Source organism: Papaver somniferum, chromosome 6 (assembly GCF_003573695.1).
Source record: "Papaver somniferum cultivar HN1 chromosome 6, ASM357369v1, whole genome shotgun sequence".
Classification (NCBI taxonomy): Eukaryota; Viridiplantae; Streptophyta; class Magnoliopsida; order Ranunculales; family Papaveraceae; genus Papaver; species Papaver somniferum.
In genome coordinates, this window is record NC_039363.1 from 5068492 (window position 1) to 5085122 (window position 16631).

The 16631-nt window shown below is 38.8% G+C and overlaps 1 protein-coding gene and 1 non-coding gene across 2 annotated transcripts; both read left to right on the top strand.

Annotated features, from left to right (window-relative positions):
• Window positions 1-10489: 10489 nt before the first annotated feature.
• Window positions 10490-10563, top strand: TRNAR-UCG. Its single transcript has one exon. It is a non-coding gene; the product is annotated as a tRNA-Arg (tRNA).
• Window positions 10564-12009: 1446 nt separating this feature from the next.
• LOC113285358 (laccase-7-like) lies at window positions 12010-14582 on the top strand. The gene is made up of 6 exons (XM_026534268.1): window positions 12010-12199; window positions 12305-12456; window positions 12552-12796; window positions 12887-13015; window positions 13165-14130; window positions 14210-14582. The coding sequence occupies exons 1-6, from the start codon at window positions 12095-12097 to the stop codon at window positions 14338-14340; spliced, it is 1728 nt and encodes a 575-aa protein (XP_026390053.1). The 5' UTR covers window positions 12010-12094; the 3' UTR covers window positions 14341-14582.
• Window positions 14583-16631: the final 2049 nt, after the last annotated feature.

The following is a 16631-nucleotide window of genomic DNA, read 5'->3' on the forward strand; positions in this document are numbered from 1 at the left end:
AGGCCTCTTAAGCATGAAACTGGCTAACCCAGTCTGCCTTTCTACACCACACCCATTCTCTATTTATAGTTACAAGCTTCAATTTCCCTAAATACCTAATTCCCCCAAAATTAGGGTTTGTTCTTCCCCAAATTACACAAAATAGAAATTAGGTTGTCTCAATTACCTAATCCATCGTGATAGTCGCAACCCATGATGCCAATTCTCTTTCTCTACCTCTCCATAGCCTTGTTGTCCTCGATTGATGACATGCAATCACTTTCACCAATTCCACACGTCACTGAGGTCGTGTGATGTTGATGAAGGGATTGAAAATCATCATGGATAGTTGGTGGTGAAGGTGGGTTGCGTTTGTAAGGTGATTTGGTGGAGGTTAGGTGGTAGAGATGGTGGTGACAGAGGTGGAGAAGGTGGTGGTGATGGCAGGGTATGGGGGTGGAGCAGTTGCAGAGGAGAAGGAAGGGGGAGAAGGAGGAGAAGCCGATAGTTTTAGGGATATGGTCTGTTTGGGTAGCTGGTATAGGGTTTGGTGCTCCAGTGTGTGGCGGTTTCATCGATTTTTGATGTTCAGCGAGACTAAGCCGTGAGATGTGGAGCTGGTAGGTAGATCGGACGGTGATGCGGAGGCAAGCGAGGAACGACCGTCGGATGAAGGGATACAACGAAACGAACGGTGATAGATTAGGTTAGGTGCTGTAGTGTAAGGCGGAGATATCAAACTTTGATGAACAACAAGGGATCAACGGTTGGATTCAACTACCATCTAATCTGAAGGCTTGGAATTTCAGCGCTGTGGTGCTTGGCAGAGACTTCAGATTTTGATGCTCTATGAAGGAGCGACCATCGGATGCTTCTGAGAACTGATCTGATGGCTGAGAACGGAGGCGTTTTTGTGTGTAGAAAATGAGGTTGTGCGCACCATTCTTCGCGGCTTCCTTGCGTGATTTCTCCCGGCTTTTCACTACTTTTCTGCTCCTTTTGCTCCGCAAGTCATCCAGACTTTATTTATTACCTAAAAATTCAAAATTAATTAATAAAAATATTTATTCTTGAAAACAATGAAAATACAGAATATGGGATAAAATGTAGAATTAATTCATAAAAGATGAGTTAAATGCCAACAAAAAGGGATAAATATATACAATATTTGGCACTCATCAGCTATTGTCTGCAGCGGCTTAATACAGTGTGGTGTTCAAATCTGGACTAGGTCCCGGGGATTTTCTCCATTTGCGGTTTCCTCGTTAACATAATTTCTGGTGTCTGTGTTATTTCTTTTCTGCATTATATTTATTTATCTAATTGAAATATCACGAGTTCTGCGTTAAGTTCAATCAGTTCTTGATTCCGGCATTTGGGTTGTTTATTAAACTGATTGACACTTGGATATTGGTTGGTGATACCATCCAAGTTAGTTCTTTAATATTTAATCGGGCTCGCAAATTCTTATTTGTTTGATTGCGGATTGAATTGAAAAATTGAGATATTACTCTTGGATATACTTTTCTAAAGATTGAGTCTGACTGTCTAGTTGATTCTCTTGAAAGTATATTGGAGTTCCTCCACACAGATTGATAAGTGAAATATTGGGTGTGGTTGTTAGACCCCCGCTTTTTCAATTGGTATCAGAGTAGGCAAACATGTTTAAGACCTTATAAGTCTGTGTTTGTAGCGATCTGACTCTATGGATAGTGCTATCTCAGATAAACGCATCATCAGAAATAAAAGTTCTAATATTGGAATTTCAGCTCCTTAATTTTTATGCTTAAGTACTAAACATCTTATAAGCAAACCACATGCTGAAACTATATTTTAAACTAGTATTGCATACTCAACAACTCACTGAATACATCACCATACATAACTTAAACACTAGAAATGATTCATACTTAAAACAAGATGAGTACAAGGAAATAAAAACACTCAAGATACCTAGCCTTTCATGAATTATTATCAACTTCTATTTCCTCACATTACTTTATGATGGATGAAAACTGATTTGCTTTTAAAGAAAACTTGTGAGGCTAGAAGAGAGTCCTAGTCATGCTTGCCACATGTCACTCCAACCTTTCCATCATGAGTTGGAGTACACCTCATGGCTACATTGGACATGACATATGACATGTCAAGCTAAAGGACATGTCATTCTTTGACTCAACCTTATCTAACATTAACCTTAAGCTAGTCCTTAATGCATGATTAAAACCATAAACATGCCTTAATGCGGATTAAGACTTATCCGACTTAACATAGTATAAACAAGATTAGTTTAACCAAACAGAGATTTGTTGCGCAAAACACATAAATGCTTTTCCGTGAAATCTATTAAAGAGAAAGATTTGTCAATCTCGAATATAGATGGACCTAGTGTTCCAACGAAACAGACTTGCATTGACAAGTGTTGCTCTGATTACCTTACCGAAGAGTGTGACTCTGTTAAAGAAAGGAAAGCGGCTAAAGAGAGTGAAATGATTCTAAATCTTGTTAGAATCCAGGCTGATAGAATCAATCGGTTGAAACAAAACGTCAACGCTCTTATTGGTATAATTAGAGATCGTGACTCTAAATTATAGGCTCTTAGTGGGGAAAACGCCTAAGTCTGCTCTTCACGAACCTTACTTGAGGCGAAACTCAAAAAGGATGCCTTGGAAATTGAACATCTTTTGAGTAAACTCTCTATTCGAGGATGTTCCAAAGAGTCCACTATACCAATCATTTCTGACCCAACTGTTAATTCATTTCCAGAAGTTAAATCGCAATCCCTTCCAGTTAGAAAACATGTACTTGTATCGTCTTCTAATCAAGGAATCTCCACACCACATGGAATGGAGAATTATCCAAATGAGATTATTAAGAATGATCTCTTTAATCACTCAGGTGATCAGAAAGTGTGTCTCTTGTGTGATTCAAAAGAACATATTGAACAAAAAAGGAAATCTCGGTTGAATGACAATTCTATTGTTCGACTTCAACACACCTTAGATTTAATACTCAAAGGTGTAACTGGCATTCGTATGTATAAACCAATTGGTTTTAGTACTCACCCTGTGAATCCTTTCAGGAAAGTCTGTTCGATTTGTTCCTCAAATGTTCAAGATTGTAAAAGTCATCTAAACATAAATCGTCCAAGAAGAGTGCAAGGATCTTCTTCGGTTAAAAAAGAAGATGTTGTTGTTCTTGATGTGAAAAAGGCGGCAAAAGAAAAAAGCAAAAATTGAGATATTAAAGACAACCTAAATTTGATAATTGAAGGATACAAAGAGCTCATCAACAGGCTGTCAAATTCTTCTAGACAAAATTTTTCAGGTAAGAATCCATATTATGCGTCGTACCTTGATGATAGTAAGTTTTATGATAACTTTTCACATCAAAAAGTTTTTCCTCAAACAATTAGAAGAAAGAGGTTTAACCAAAAATAACATTTATTTGATGAGCTCAAAGCTCATACTTGTGCTAATTAATCACAAGGTTGAAATCTCACTCACAAAAATCCTGGTTGAGTGAGATATGATCAAGTATACTTGATGGAAAAATGTTCTCTGATTGTCTAGCTATTTTCTTATCGTTCTTAGATGGATTATCATTCAAAAATATTTTTGCATAAGTATTTGTGTTTGGTTTTGATCAAGTTTTTGATTTTTAATTTCTTTTTGAAATTTTATTGTGTCAAAAATTGCTGCTCTTATGCTCTAAATTTTTCTCTTAAGTATATAAAATTTACTGAGATAAGATTTGTGAATTTATTCACATTGCAAAACATTGTTGGAAAAACTGTTTTCTTATTGTGCTTTTCTTTTTGTTGCTTGGGTATTTTTCGACTATGGGTCAAGCTTGTGTTCTTACGGTATCTATGTTACATGTCACGAACCAACTATGGAAACCCTAAATTTTGTTTCCCTGAGAAACCATTTAAATACCAAAACCTTCTTTGTTTATCATGAATGGCTTCTCCTTTCTGTTCTTGGGATTTTCCGGAAGATTATGTTGATAATGTTATATACTTCGAGTTCGAAGTAAAGAAGAAAAGAACCATTGTTGAAGCTGACAAACTCAATCCTGGTGCATCATGATATTATGCATATTATCATCAAGATGGTGAAAAGGTTGAGATGGTCTCTGTTGAGGTGGTTCATGATTTCCTCAAAGACCTTGAGAAAACAAAACTGAAGCTTGTTGATTCTATGAAGGATCTTGATGTGTTACGAACTGAGTTGAAAAAGGTAAACTCTGACCTTATTCTCACGAAGTCACATGTTAAGGATATTCTCAATGAGGATATCTTCTCCAAAAAAAACAGTTGATGATGTCAATCACAAGTTCAAAGGTCTTGAAACCCGTGAAGCTTCCGAACGTGAACTCTGCATTTAGCTTGTGATCGATTTTGTTCTCCAGGAGTCGTTTTGTTTTTTATTATGTGTAACACCCCGTGTTTTTATCATGGCGCATGCTAAAAGATGCGCCATGTCCCGAGATGAAGCTTCATACAAATCTTCTGTTGCGTAGGAGAAGAAACATTGGCCCTTGGCCAATGCGTTGACAGTGAACAACCAACATGGCTGGACATCGGTTTGGCAGTGAACACCCTACATGGCTGGACATCGAGTTGGCAGTGAACAGCAACATGGTTGGAGATCGGGTTGGCAGTGGATAGCCAACATGGCTCATCGGGTTGGTTGGCGGAAAGCCAACATGGCTAGACATCGGGTTGGCAGCGGACAGCCAACATGGCCTTACATTGAAACTGGCCTTTGAGACAGAACTGAATGTACAACCATTACGGCCGTACATCGCAGTTGGCCAGAATAGTAAGGTGCAGCCATCATGGCATGGGGAGTTGATGAATGATTTTTTCTCCCCCAATTTGAGTTGTAAAAATGTCAAATTAACATATATAGGGAAGGGTAGTTGGTTGATGGTGCATATGCGGACTATGCACCAAGTAAGCTTCATAGCTTAGCTGGAACAATATAAATTATGCCTAAGGCTCATTTATAGTTGCGTAGCCTCGCGAAGATGGCATTTGATGTTTAGACATCGTTATGCCATATTGCGGACCAAACGTGCATCACTTGGATGCATTTTGACAGAACGGCCTATACGGACTAGGCCATTACCTTTATTGCTTAGCCACGACCTCGCAAACGAGTTGGTTTAAGCTTATGTCTCTTCGAGGATGAACTACGGTCTGTGCTTGATCCCTTTAGAGTAGGGAAGGGTACGTAGGCATCCGCAATGAGTTGCAACATTGCCGGTCCATCACTTTGTCACTCATGTCATCTATTTGGGAGATGATTGTGGTACATTGGCCTCTCATATCATCTAAGCTCGGTGATGCGATGCAAGAGATGATTGTGGCCAAACTTGATGAGGAAAGTTGCATTCCATTCACTGGATGCTCATACTTCTTATCAAGGCGTTCAACGTAGGCTAAAAACCCGAGTGTCGTAATTTAGCTCAACGGGAGTCCATTTTGATGGGGAACGACCCAAAAATTAAGACATGTGATCTATAGATCCACATGGTCACCATAATTTAGCCAAATTTCATCGTTTAGGGCCTCAAAAGGCCGTTTTCGCCGTTTTAAGAAAGTTTTTGGTTTACTTAATAAACCCTTCGCAGAATAAGGGTAAGTTGGAACAATGTGGAACCTAAGTTAGCTGCATCATGCTCGTCGAGCATGCCTGTGAGGGGAAATGAGTGTTCATTTGCCTAGCTTTGAGGCCCGGATCGTAGCTTCATTATGGTGCATCGGGGAAGTTACAGCCTGCCGGGCAAGGCGCCAAAGGCGTAATTTTCCGGTCCATCACATTATGTCTAGGAAACCTCTTATGAGAATTTATTCTTGTGTTTTAAGAAGGATAACTAGGGTTTTGAATAGCAATTATTATGAGTACACATAGCTATTGCCAACGATTTTCATCTTGCAATGTTTTTAGATTTTTAATTTAAATTCTAAAGTTTATTTGAAAAATGATTTTACAATATTAATCTTTGTTGATTTTATATATTGCAAATTGTTATGGGACATGTGTATTTACGTCCGTGAACTATGATTGTCCCATACATGCTCAAAAGTTAAGTCTATCGTATGTCTTTATGCAAATATTGATGAAAGATAGAATGAACTTTTGCCACCAAAGTTCAAGTATATTATATGTCATTGTGCAAATAGTGATGAAAATAGAATGAATCTTTGAATATTCCACAGTATTGGTCTTTCCCTGATCCACATCTTTGTGAAAATACTGTGTTGCTCCGTAAGTTTTCTTATGTTGAGCATGGCTAATTGCATTAATCATTTTTCTTTGCGGTTAATTCAATTGAGATTTTTGGATACAAATTCATGTTTCATGAGATTTTATTATGTCAAAAGAAATCCTTCTTTCCTTTCAAAAGTAAGGTCTCTCTTGTTGTTCTTTCGAGCTTGTGGAACTAGGATAGATTGTGTAGTCGAGCTTTAGACTTCACGGCGTTCATCAATTGAAGACGAAGAACTACTAAGGAGAGCTTGTGGAACTTCATCAACAAAAGGTATGTGGAGATTGAAACTCAACTATCACTCAGAAAGTCTATTTCTACTCTATCTCCTTCTTGAGACAAAAGTCGTATTACTATATAATATTCGATTTATACACATTTTATATTTCGAGCTGAGTTTAACTCGCTTACATATTTCTCGAAATATGTGTTGTTAAGATTTTGCTTTAACCAAGTTCATCTTATATTATTGACGAAAGTCAAAAGATGATCATGTGAAAAACGCCTGGTAATATCTTATATAATTTGCGTGAGACAGTCATATGATGTAGACTCAGAATGTTTCGTATTTATCATTCGATCACTTAAAAATTGATTTGAAGTTAATAGTTTGTGTGAGACAGCTATTGTCGTCTTCTAAGAATGTTTCAACGATTGAAATGGAGTTTAGAACACCTGCCTTAATTGGATTATAGACATAGTATGCATACTTTCATATATGTTGATCCAAGACCAGTGTAGTATGCATACCGGTATGCGTATTGGCAAGGTCAGGTGAAGTCCGGGAGCCATGGTATGCGTACCCGTATGCGTACTGGCGAACTCAGTTGAAGTCGGGGAACTTTGGTATGCGTACCCGTACGCGTACTGATTTCAACTGAAGTTTGGATGTGTGATAGTATGCGTACCCGTTTGCGTACTGTCGAACATAGTCCAAGTACGACTACTTAGGTATGCGTACCCGTTTGCATATTTGAGTGAGTTATGTTCTAAAATCGGTTATGTCATGAACCAATACATTAATGAAATAAGGAATGCAATCTTTTGCAAACCATGGCTATAATGTTCATGAATCGATTCGAGTGAGTCAAACCGATTTTGCTTCAATTTTGTCTTGTATGCTTCTATGAGAATATAAACAATTGAATAACTTTAGAACTAGTTTTATTTGAGTCATTTGAACTAGTTATGGTTAAGATTAATAAGGTTGATATGAAAGTGTTCATATGGCTAACTTCGGTTAACTATTGTTGAGCCAACAAGGTGTACACGTTTAGGTACGGTTACTCATATCTAAATGAAGGTACATTTCATTTGTGTGTAACAAGCTAAGTTCGATCTAACGGTTGAAAGATATTACATTGAATTTAATCAGGTTTTCTTCTAACGATGAATATTGAATGCTTTGTTATCAAGGTAACATTGATTGCAAACCTTGATTTGTAAAATATATAAGAGATAACTCTAGCAACTGGGAAACCTAATCCCCACACCTCCTCTGTGATAGTAGTTGTGACTAGAGTCGATTCTCCTTTAACCTTAGGTTTTTTCCCAAAACCCTGTAGGTTAACGACTTGAAGACTTCACTGGCATTGTGAAGCCAGATCCAACTATTTTCTTTGTAGTTGTGTGTTCCGATCTTTCCTTCTTCTATCGTGTTGAGTACTAACTTCTCTAAGATTTGCTCGAGATTAATCTCCGATAGGCAAGATAAAAAGAAGTCACAAACATCTTCGTCTCATCGTTTGTGATTCCACAATGTCTTGTTTCGCTTCCATACGATTAAGATTATTATGAGGAGATTGATAGTACTAGGATTTTTTTCGGGAATATAAATCCGGTTTACCAATTACTTCCTGTGCACCTTGATTTATCAAAAGACAGAACAAAACTTATAGGTATTTTTGTGGGAGACAGATTTATCTATCTCAATAGAATTTTCTGTGTGAGACATATTTGTTTATCAAGTCTTCGACTTTGGGTCGTAGCAACTCTTAGTTGTGGGTGAGATCAGCTAAGGGAATAAAGTGCGCAGAATCCTGTCGGGGCTCAGAGACGTAAGGAGCGCAACTGTACCTTGATCAGTGTGAGATTGATTAGGGTTCAACTACATTCCAGTCCGAAGTTCATTGGTAGTAGGCTATTGTCTGTAGCGGCTTAACACAGTGTGGTGTTCAAAGCTGGACTAGGTCCGAGGGTTTTTCTACATTTCCGGTTTCCTTGTTAACAAAATTTCTGGTGTTTGTGTTATTTCTTTTCCTAATTATATTTGTTTATATAATAGAAATATCACAGATTGTGCGTTAAGTTCAACCGGTTCTTTAATCTGGACTTTGGGTGGTTGATTGAATCGATTGACACTTGGATATTGGTTTGTGATACCGTCCAAGTTATTTCTCTTATTCAATATGGCTCGCAAATTCTTATTTGTTTGATTGCTGATTGAATTGAGAAATTGAGATATAAACTCTTTGATATACTTTTGCTAATCCATTTACTATCCTTTTTTTTCAGAAGATTTAAAAAATAAAACGATGATTTCGTTGCTTTCCATATTTATCTCGTCTATAATTCAGCAATCCCAAGGTTTCTTTTTGGTCCGATCAAATATGGAAAAGATAATTTTGTTTATGTTTTTTCATTTTAATAATCTTTCATAACAGAAATATTGGAAAGAGAAATTGTGATTTTTGTATGTTGGTGAGGTAGATCTAGAATTGATGTATATAAAAATTTTAAAAGTCAAAAATATGATAGAAAATAGTATTTTGTGATGACGTGGCAAAATATTACACGAACCGTATAGTTGAGTAATTCATAAATACACATGTGATTTATTTTAAGTTGGAAATTCACAAATATTAGTCGAGGTTCAGAAAGTATGGATAATACTGGCGAATACGGATATACCGACGATTGTCTATCGCCCTTCCGATTCGGATGTCAATGTGGACTCCATGCATAAAAGTTTGAATGGGCTTAATACGTATCTTGGCAGTGGGCTCCTATAACTTAATCTAAGAGGAGTTGGCTGAATCGGGAAGTTTGTGTTCTCACCATTTTGGGAGTGATTGGGAGCCTGCAAAAGGGGCCAATCACTCCCAGATGGGAGTGATCGGACCGAGGCGCTCACTAAGGCCCCTTGTACCTCGGCTCCAGATGTTAGTGCGCATGTTAACCCAAGTTCGATGTCCCCTTAGATTTCGGATCTCGGTCCTTAGTCAGTCCTTACTAGCCGCGGTAAACGTTGATGGGTAAACACTAGGCCCAGAAGGGGCCAAGAATTAAATTATCCTTGGTGCCAACAACGCACTGAGTTCGTCTTCGACTCGCGCGTTCGCTAACTGTCCTCTAGAAGGGAATCGACGGACTGAGCCAAAGGGTAGCAATCTCATGAAATGTGCGTAGATACGAGGTAAAGCATTGTGAGACACGTCAGGTGGGATACATTTTGTTCCCCAGATATCAAGATCTCCACTTCTTCGTATATCTACGACGATACGGAGACCTACATTGGCCATCCCAACACAATCTTCATCTACGGAACCAACCAAGCAAGTCAGATCGGATACCGTTGATGGCCGGGACGGAACAACGGCTCGATGGATTAAGCCTGGGCGGCTGTCCCGAACTGGACATCACCGGTCGGGCGGGATGTACGGGGTAGCGGTGTCATCGGGGAAGCGGACTAAAGCGGAGTATAAAAAAAAGAAGGAAAGCCGAACTATCGGCATCGAGAAGGATCGAGCTAAGAGTGTTCTCCTTGGCAATAAGGACGCTTAGGCGGTCTGGCTACACCGGCGGGACATCAAATGTCTGCAGCATTCACGGCCTAAACGGTGCGATTAGCTCACGCCCAAAACCACCCAACCCAAACAAAGGGAATAAAGGGTCATTTTCACTGGAGCCTGCGAAAGAACAAACCTGTGGTCAAGCTCCAGTGTTTGACTTCAATGCCAGCTTCAGATATTAACCATCTGGGACTCTAGTTCAAGTTATACCTCCAGTGTTCCCACTTTTGTCTTAGCCTCCATCTTCCCAGACTTCACCTTTCGATTATACACGCTCGATTAGCTCGCGAGCATCCACCAGAATTTTTTGTATCCTTGATCTCAGTCGAACGAATTGCATCTCTGCAGAAACGTGCTTTACGGCCTTGAAAACACAATCCAATTGGACGCTGCAGAGAACTATAAAATAGATAGCTTAACAAATGAGAGTTTGCACAACAGACCGCATAGCGCAGTGGATTAGCGCGTTTGACTTCGGATCAAAAGGTCGTGGGTTCGACTCCCACTGTGGTCGCTTATATATTTTTTTTTCTTTTCGAGTTGTTCAATCTTCATTTTGGGCTTAATGTCAGTGAGACTCATTACTGTATCTTTTCGCCACAATTCCAGTCATATAGTGTGTGTGTTACCTAACACGATGAGTTTACGTTGCTTGGTTGACGCGAGATAAATGAAGTCTGCAAGCAAATCCTGCTGTCAAATACTTGCTAGCACGATCTGGTGGTAGGTAAACCTTTAACCAGAATAGATGGTATTTTGATAGCATTAATTCAAAGCCAAAATGATTCACTTTGCTAATTAAACAGAATCCACAACCGGTGCTCACAGCTGCATTCCTCATATGCTTGGGTCTTAGATTTTTGTTGCTGGCGTTTCATTTGTCCATAAAATAAAAAGTGTTGCGCTTTGGATGTTTGCAACAAATTAGCCGTCCTGGCCTTTGCTTATATGAAACCAAATAAGCAAAATTCATGCTAAATACACCATGAACGTCTTTTTATCTTATCACCCGAAAGCTAGCATGCCGCTATATCCCAATGCTCGAGCGCGACCAAAACATTTTTTTTTTATTTTTTTTGCATCGCCCTTGTTAGCTAAGATAACACGGTTCCTGCTGGATGTCACCACAGTTGACTAATGCCTTTCGATATCCACATGCTATCCGCAACAACCATTAGCTCCTCCTATCATCAAATAATGTCATCTACACCATGAGCTAGCACGACCAAGTCTAGTTTAAGCTCATTTAAAAACGAAAACACAAGTTAATTATTTGGACAACTCAATCAAAAACCAGAAATGATTCACATGGTGACAGGATTATATGGCCAACTATAGAATCTCAGTAATGTAAATACAAATTTAGGTAGTTTCGTCTTATCGGCTTTGCATTAGCTTTTAAAATTATGGCAAGTTGGTCTGGCCTTTGGATATAATATGTGGTGGTTACCGGTGGCACTAGTTAATCATCTGTCATGTCCTCATACCAACCAATTATTTTGGCAGTGTTCTCTTGACCAACGTTAAATGGCATATTTTGTTTTTTTGTGGAAATGTTCTCTAGACTAACGTCAATAGGTAGTAGGTACACAAGTCAAACAATCCAAATTACCATTACCAAACGTACGAGTATGTTGCGAAGACAAGTAACGAAATACCAACATGAATACGGAACAACTCAGAAAGATTTCGTGCTTATAATCCAACCATTTTGATAGAGTTTTTTGGTCTGGAAAACGAGGGATTAACATGCTCAGATATGAAAATCCTCCAACATAATAAATTAGGCTGTCACATCAGTTTGGTGCTAATGAACATGGTGAGTTGATGCTTAAGTTGCAAAAATAATATTAACACCCAACTAATTGTAAAATATTCAAAGAGCAGATCATTGACATCATAAGTAGGCATGTAGTAGCTATCACGTTTTACTTCGTCCATGCCTTCTTCCTATAAAACAACACAAGAAGAGGGAGCTTCATCTTCATCCTCATCTCCGTCTTCTTCTTGATTAAATTCTTGTTTTGCACTCAAAACTAATCATCATGGGACGACAATCATGTTTCGTCCCATTCGTATACGTTCTTATAATCACTCTGGCTTGTTCTTCATCTTTGATTCATGCTAAAGTTGTCGAGCACACTTTCCATGTAAGTTTTCATCTACTTAACGTGTCGCCTTCCTGTCTGAATTTCTTCAATCCGACCATATGTTAAACACGTTGTCTCCTTTCTTTTTGAAACTTGTAATTTCAGGTGGGAAACATGACTACCAGGAAAATGTGCCAAGAACGCACTATAATAGCAGTGAACGGTAGCCTCCCAGGTCCGACGATACTGGTAAATGAAGGTGATACCCTTATTGTTCATGTTCTGAACAAATCTCCCTACGATGTCACCATCCACTGGTACGTAAATTCAATTCGTCGTGGTTTGTTCTATCGTTTCCGCCAAGAGATACATCCTGTATATGAAGGTGCTTTTGTGTATATTATTGGTTCAGGCATGGAATATTTCAGCTATTCAGTGGATGGGCAGATGGACCAGAGTTTGCAACCCAATGTCCGATAAAACCAGGGAACAAATACACTTACAAATTCAAAGTCACTAAACAAGAAGGGACCTTGTGGTGGCATGCCCACACATCATATATGCGAGCCACCGTGTACGGTGCTCTCATTATCCGTCCAAGGCTAGGCCGAAAATACCCGTTCCCTAAACCATATAGAGAAGTCCCAATTATGATAGGTATTTTTTTCCTTTCCTTCATTTTTCCTGTTTCCGATTCATTTTCAGTTCATTCAAAAGACTAAAATCCCCTTTCGATGAATCTTTCAGGCGAGTGGTGGAATGCCAACGTGATGGATGTAGAGCGGATAGGTATGTCAACCGGTGGTGTACCAAATATATCCGATGCCTACTCAATCAACGGTCGCCTTGGTGATCTTTACCCCTGTTCTAAAAAACGTAAGCACATAAAATATTTACTGTGATATTTTATTCTTTTGATCAATAAGAAATTTGGTGCTGGCTAGTTTGTCTGGTACATCACCCGGTGACTTTACCGCTAAATAAACGTTAATTTTGATCAAAATTAACTTATATGTATCCAACAGATACATATAAGTTGAAGGTGACACCGGGAAAAACTTATCTTCTTCGGATCATCAACGCTGCACTCAATTCTCAACATTTCTTCAAGATTGCTAATCACAAGTTTATCGTCGTCGCAATTGATGCAAGTTACACGGAACCTTACCGCACGAGCGTAGTCGTAATAGCTCCAGGCCAAACAGTGGATGTTTTGATGGAGACTAATCAACCAATGGCAGATTATTACATGGCAGCTCGTCCATATAATAGCGCAGCAGTAGCTGGTCCATTTTCCGACGACACAACCACCACCGGAATAGTCCACTACATAGGTGGCCCAACCAAAAATTCAACACCCATAATGCCAGTCCTACCGGCCTTGAATGACACCGCAACAGCTCACAAATTCTACACCAATCTGACTGGTTTAACAACCTCGCGGTTCTTTGTACCGGTTCCGCGTCACCCGGATGAGAAAATGTTCATAACATTTGGACTCGGAATCAGCGTCTGCGGAACACCAAATGCTTGTATTAACAGTCCATTCGGACCTATGATTTCATTCGCCGCCAGCATGAATAACCACTCGTTCGAGCTCCCGACCAGTACATCGATGTTGGAAGCGTTTGCTAATGGCGTAAAAGGAGTCTACACAGAAGATTTTCCTGACCATCCACCACTAAAATTTGATTACACCAAGGCTAACCTGAGCAGTTCGCTGTGGATGACCGAGAAAAGCACGCGGGTTAAGAAAGTGAAGTTTAATTCGATAGTCGAGATCGTGCTTCAGAACACAGCTCTGCTTACTCCTGAGAATCACCCTATGCATCTTCATGGTTTCAATTTCCATGTTTTGGCTCAAGGGTTTGGGAATTACAATAGCAAGAAAGATAGGAGGAAATTTAACTTTTTTAACCCACAGGAAAGAAATACTATTGCTGTGCCGACTGGTGGATGGGCTGTTATCAGATTCCGAGCAAATAATCCAGGTAAGAAAATACTCTCTGACATGCCGCATGTTTGGTGAAATTTACGTTGTCATTAACTGAGTAATTGCGTATTGTGTAGGTGTATGGATGATGCATTGTCACTTGGATGTTCATATGCCGCTCGGTCTTGCAATGGCGTTCGTAGTCGAAAATGGACCAACATTGTCGACGAGGCTCCCTCCACCGCCGGCAGATCTTCCTCGCTGTTGATTTTATTTTTAATCCAATATTCCAACGCTGCTGATTGAATGGTTGATTTTTGTTTCAAATGGGTGTGATTTGTTGTAGCATTTGCTTTATTGATCGAGTATGTAACATTGTTTTTACGTGGTACATAATTAGCTTTACCCTCTTTTATTTTCCAATTTATCCATAAAAATGGGATAAATTGAATAAAGAAATGAGAAGTTCTCTTGATTCAAATAAAATTATTTCTAGTACCCGTTATCATATTTTACAACGGCTAGATTTGTGTCCGTGCTACGCACCGGGAGTATTTTATCTTTTAACTTCGTATGCACGGGGTGCTCCGCCCGTGGCAATGTATTTTTTATTTGGCGTGTGTAGGGCTTCGTCCCATCCCGCGGAGATGTATTTTTGATCCCGTGGCGATGCATGATTTGGTGTGCGCGGGACTTCGCCTTACCCCGCGGCGATGCACGATTTGTTGTGCGTGGGGCTTCGCCCTCCCCGTGGAGATGTACTTTTGATTTGGTGTTGCGGGGCAAATACATTAAATAGGTTGAAAATATGTGCAATTTTAATTTCTTTTTTTACTTTTAACTTGGTGTGCGCGGGTCTTCGCCCCGCCTCGTGGAAATGTATTTTTGATTTGGTGAGCACGAGGCCCCGTGGAGATCTAGTTTTGATTTGGTGTGGCGGGACAAATACATTAAATAGGTGGAGGATATGTGCAAATTTTATTTATTTTTTCATTTTATTTTCGCAGAAAATATTTGTATTTTCCCCCTTTATTTATTAATTTGGAAAAAAAATAGTCCTACTATAGTAATTACTCGATTTCCAAATTGAATTTGGACTTCCATAAAATTCCAAGCACGGTAAGTTAGATTTTCCTTTTAAGTTCGTAATTTTTAAATCAGTCATACATTGCCAAGTGTCTTCACCTAAATATTGTCACTTTATAATTTCCAAATTGAATTTGGTTTCCTTTTTTTTAATCTTTTTCCTATTTTTTGTAAACCAATCATACGTTGCCAAATGTCCTCACCAAAATGCTCATTTCACAAAACCCAAAAAAAGCCTATTTCGGCCAATAGGAAGCGAGGGTTTCCTCACCGTTCAACGTGAAAGCTTTATTTGTCTAGGCCTTTTAAGTCTTTAGATACTACAAAAGCTACTCTAAGCTCCAACCTTGAAGTCTGTTAGTAAAAGAGTCTTTTATAGAGATAAATGAGGTAGACTTCGATTTTCCAAGAAGAATAGGAGGACCTAAGTATTTATCTGATGAGCATAATGCCTAACTCCCAAAGTTTTAACTATATCCAGTTTTTCTTCGTGAGATAAGTTACCTGTGATGAAAGCTGCAAATTTATTAAAATTGATCCTGACCAGATAATTCTCCAAATTCTTTGAGGATAGCAAGAATGTTATCAACACTTTTGGGATCTGTTTGAAAGAATATGAGACAATCATCTGCAAAAAGCATATGATTTATTGAAGGTGCATTATGCACAACTCAAATACCTGTAATCATATTTTTAGCTTCAACCTGCGTTAATGACCTACTTAATTATTTCATAGCCATTATGAAAAGGTAAGTTGACAGGGGGTCTCCCTGTCGAAGACCTCTTGAGGGGATATAAGGATCACAGATGCCACCATTTAGTTTGATTGAAACTGAAGTGGTTGATATGCACTGATGTATTAGAGTTCTCGAATGCTCTTCAAACCATAAACTTTAAAGCATTTTATCTAAGAAAGACTATTCAAGCCGATCGAAAGCTTTCGACATGTCAAGCTTTAAGGCAACTTGAGGTGATTTCTTCTTAGATTTTTTCATAGACTGAACTAATTCATGTGCAAGAACAATATTATCATTGATGAGTCTCTGTGAGACATAAGCTGCCTGAGTTGGAGCAATAATTTTTTCCATCAATGGCTTAAGCTTATTAACTAATATTTTGGAAATTAAGTTATAGGAGCAGTTACAGAGACCAATTGGTCTATATTCATTTGGAGTAACGGGGTTTTGAATTTTATGAATCAGGCAGGTTATGGTTTGATTAAGATGTGAAGGCATAGATCTAGTATTGAAGAAATATATCATTATGTTAGTGATATCAGCACCCATTGTTTGCCATTGAGTCTGATAGAATCTTGCTGGAAATCCATCAGGACCTGGCGAATTCCAGCTTGCTAAGCATTTAAGAGTAGAGAAGATCTCCTCTGCCGAAGGAGTCATAATCAGTCTTTGATTCTCCTCATGAGTAATAATTGGTGTAATAATAGAAGAGTCTTAAAGAACTGGAGAGGTGGTG

Excerpts from the sequence above, each read along its gene's own strand:
- LOC113285358 (XM_026534268.1), top strand. The coding sequence starts at position 12,095 with ATGGGACGACAATCATGTTTCGTCCCATTCGTATACGTTCTTATAATC. Across the intron at positions 12,457-12,551 it reads TACGATGTCACCATCCACTG|GCATGGAATATTTCAGCTAT; the intron begins GTACGTAAATTC and ends TTATTGGTTCAG. Across the intron at positions 14,131-14,209 it reads ATTCCGAGCAAATAATCCAG|GTGTATGGATGATGCATTGT; the intron begins GTAAGAAAATAC and ends CGTATTGTGTAG.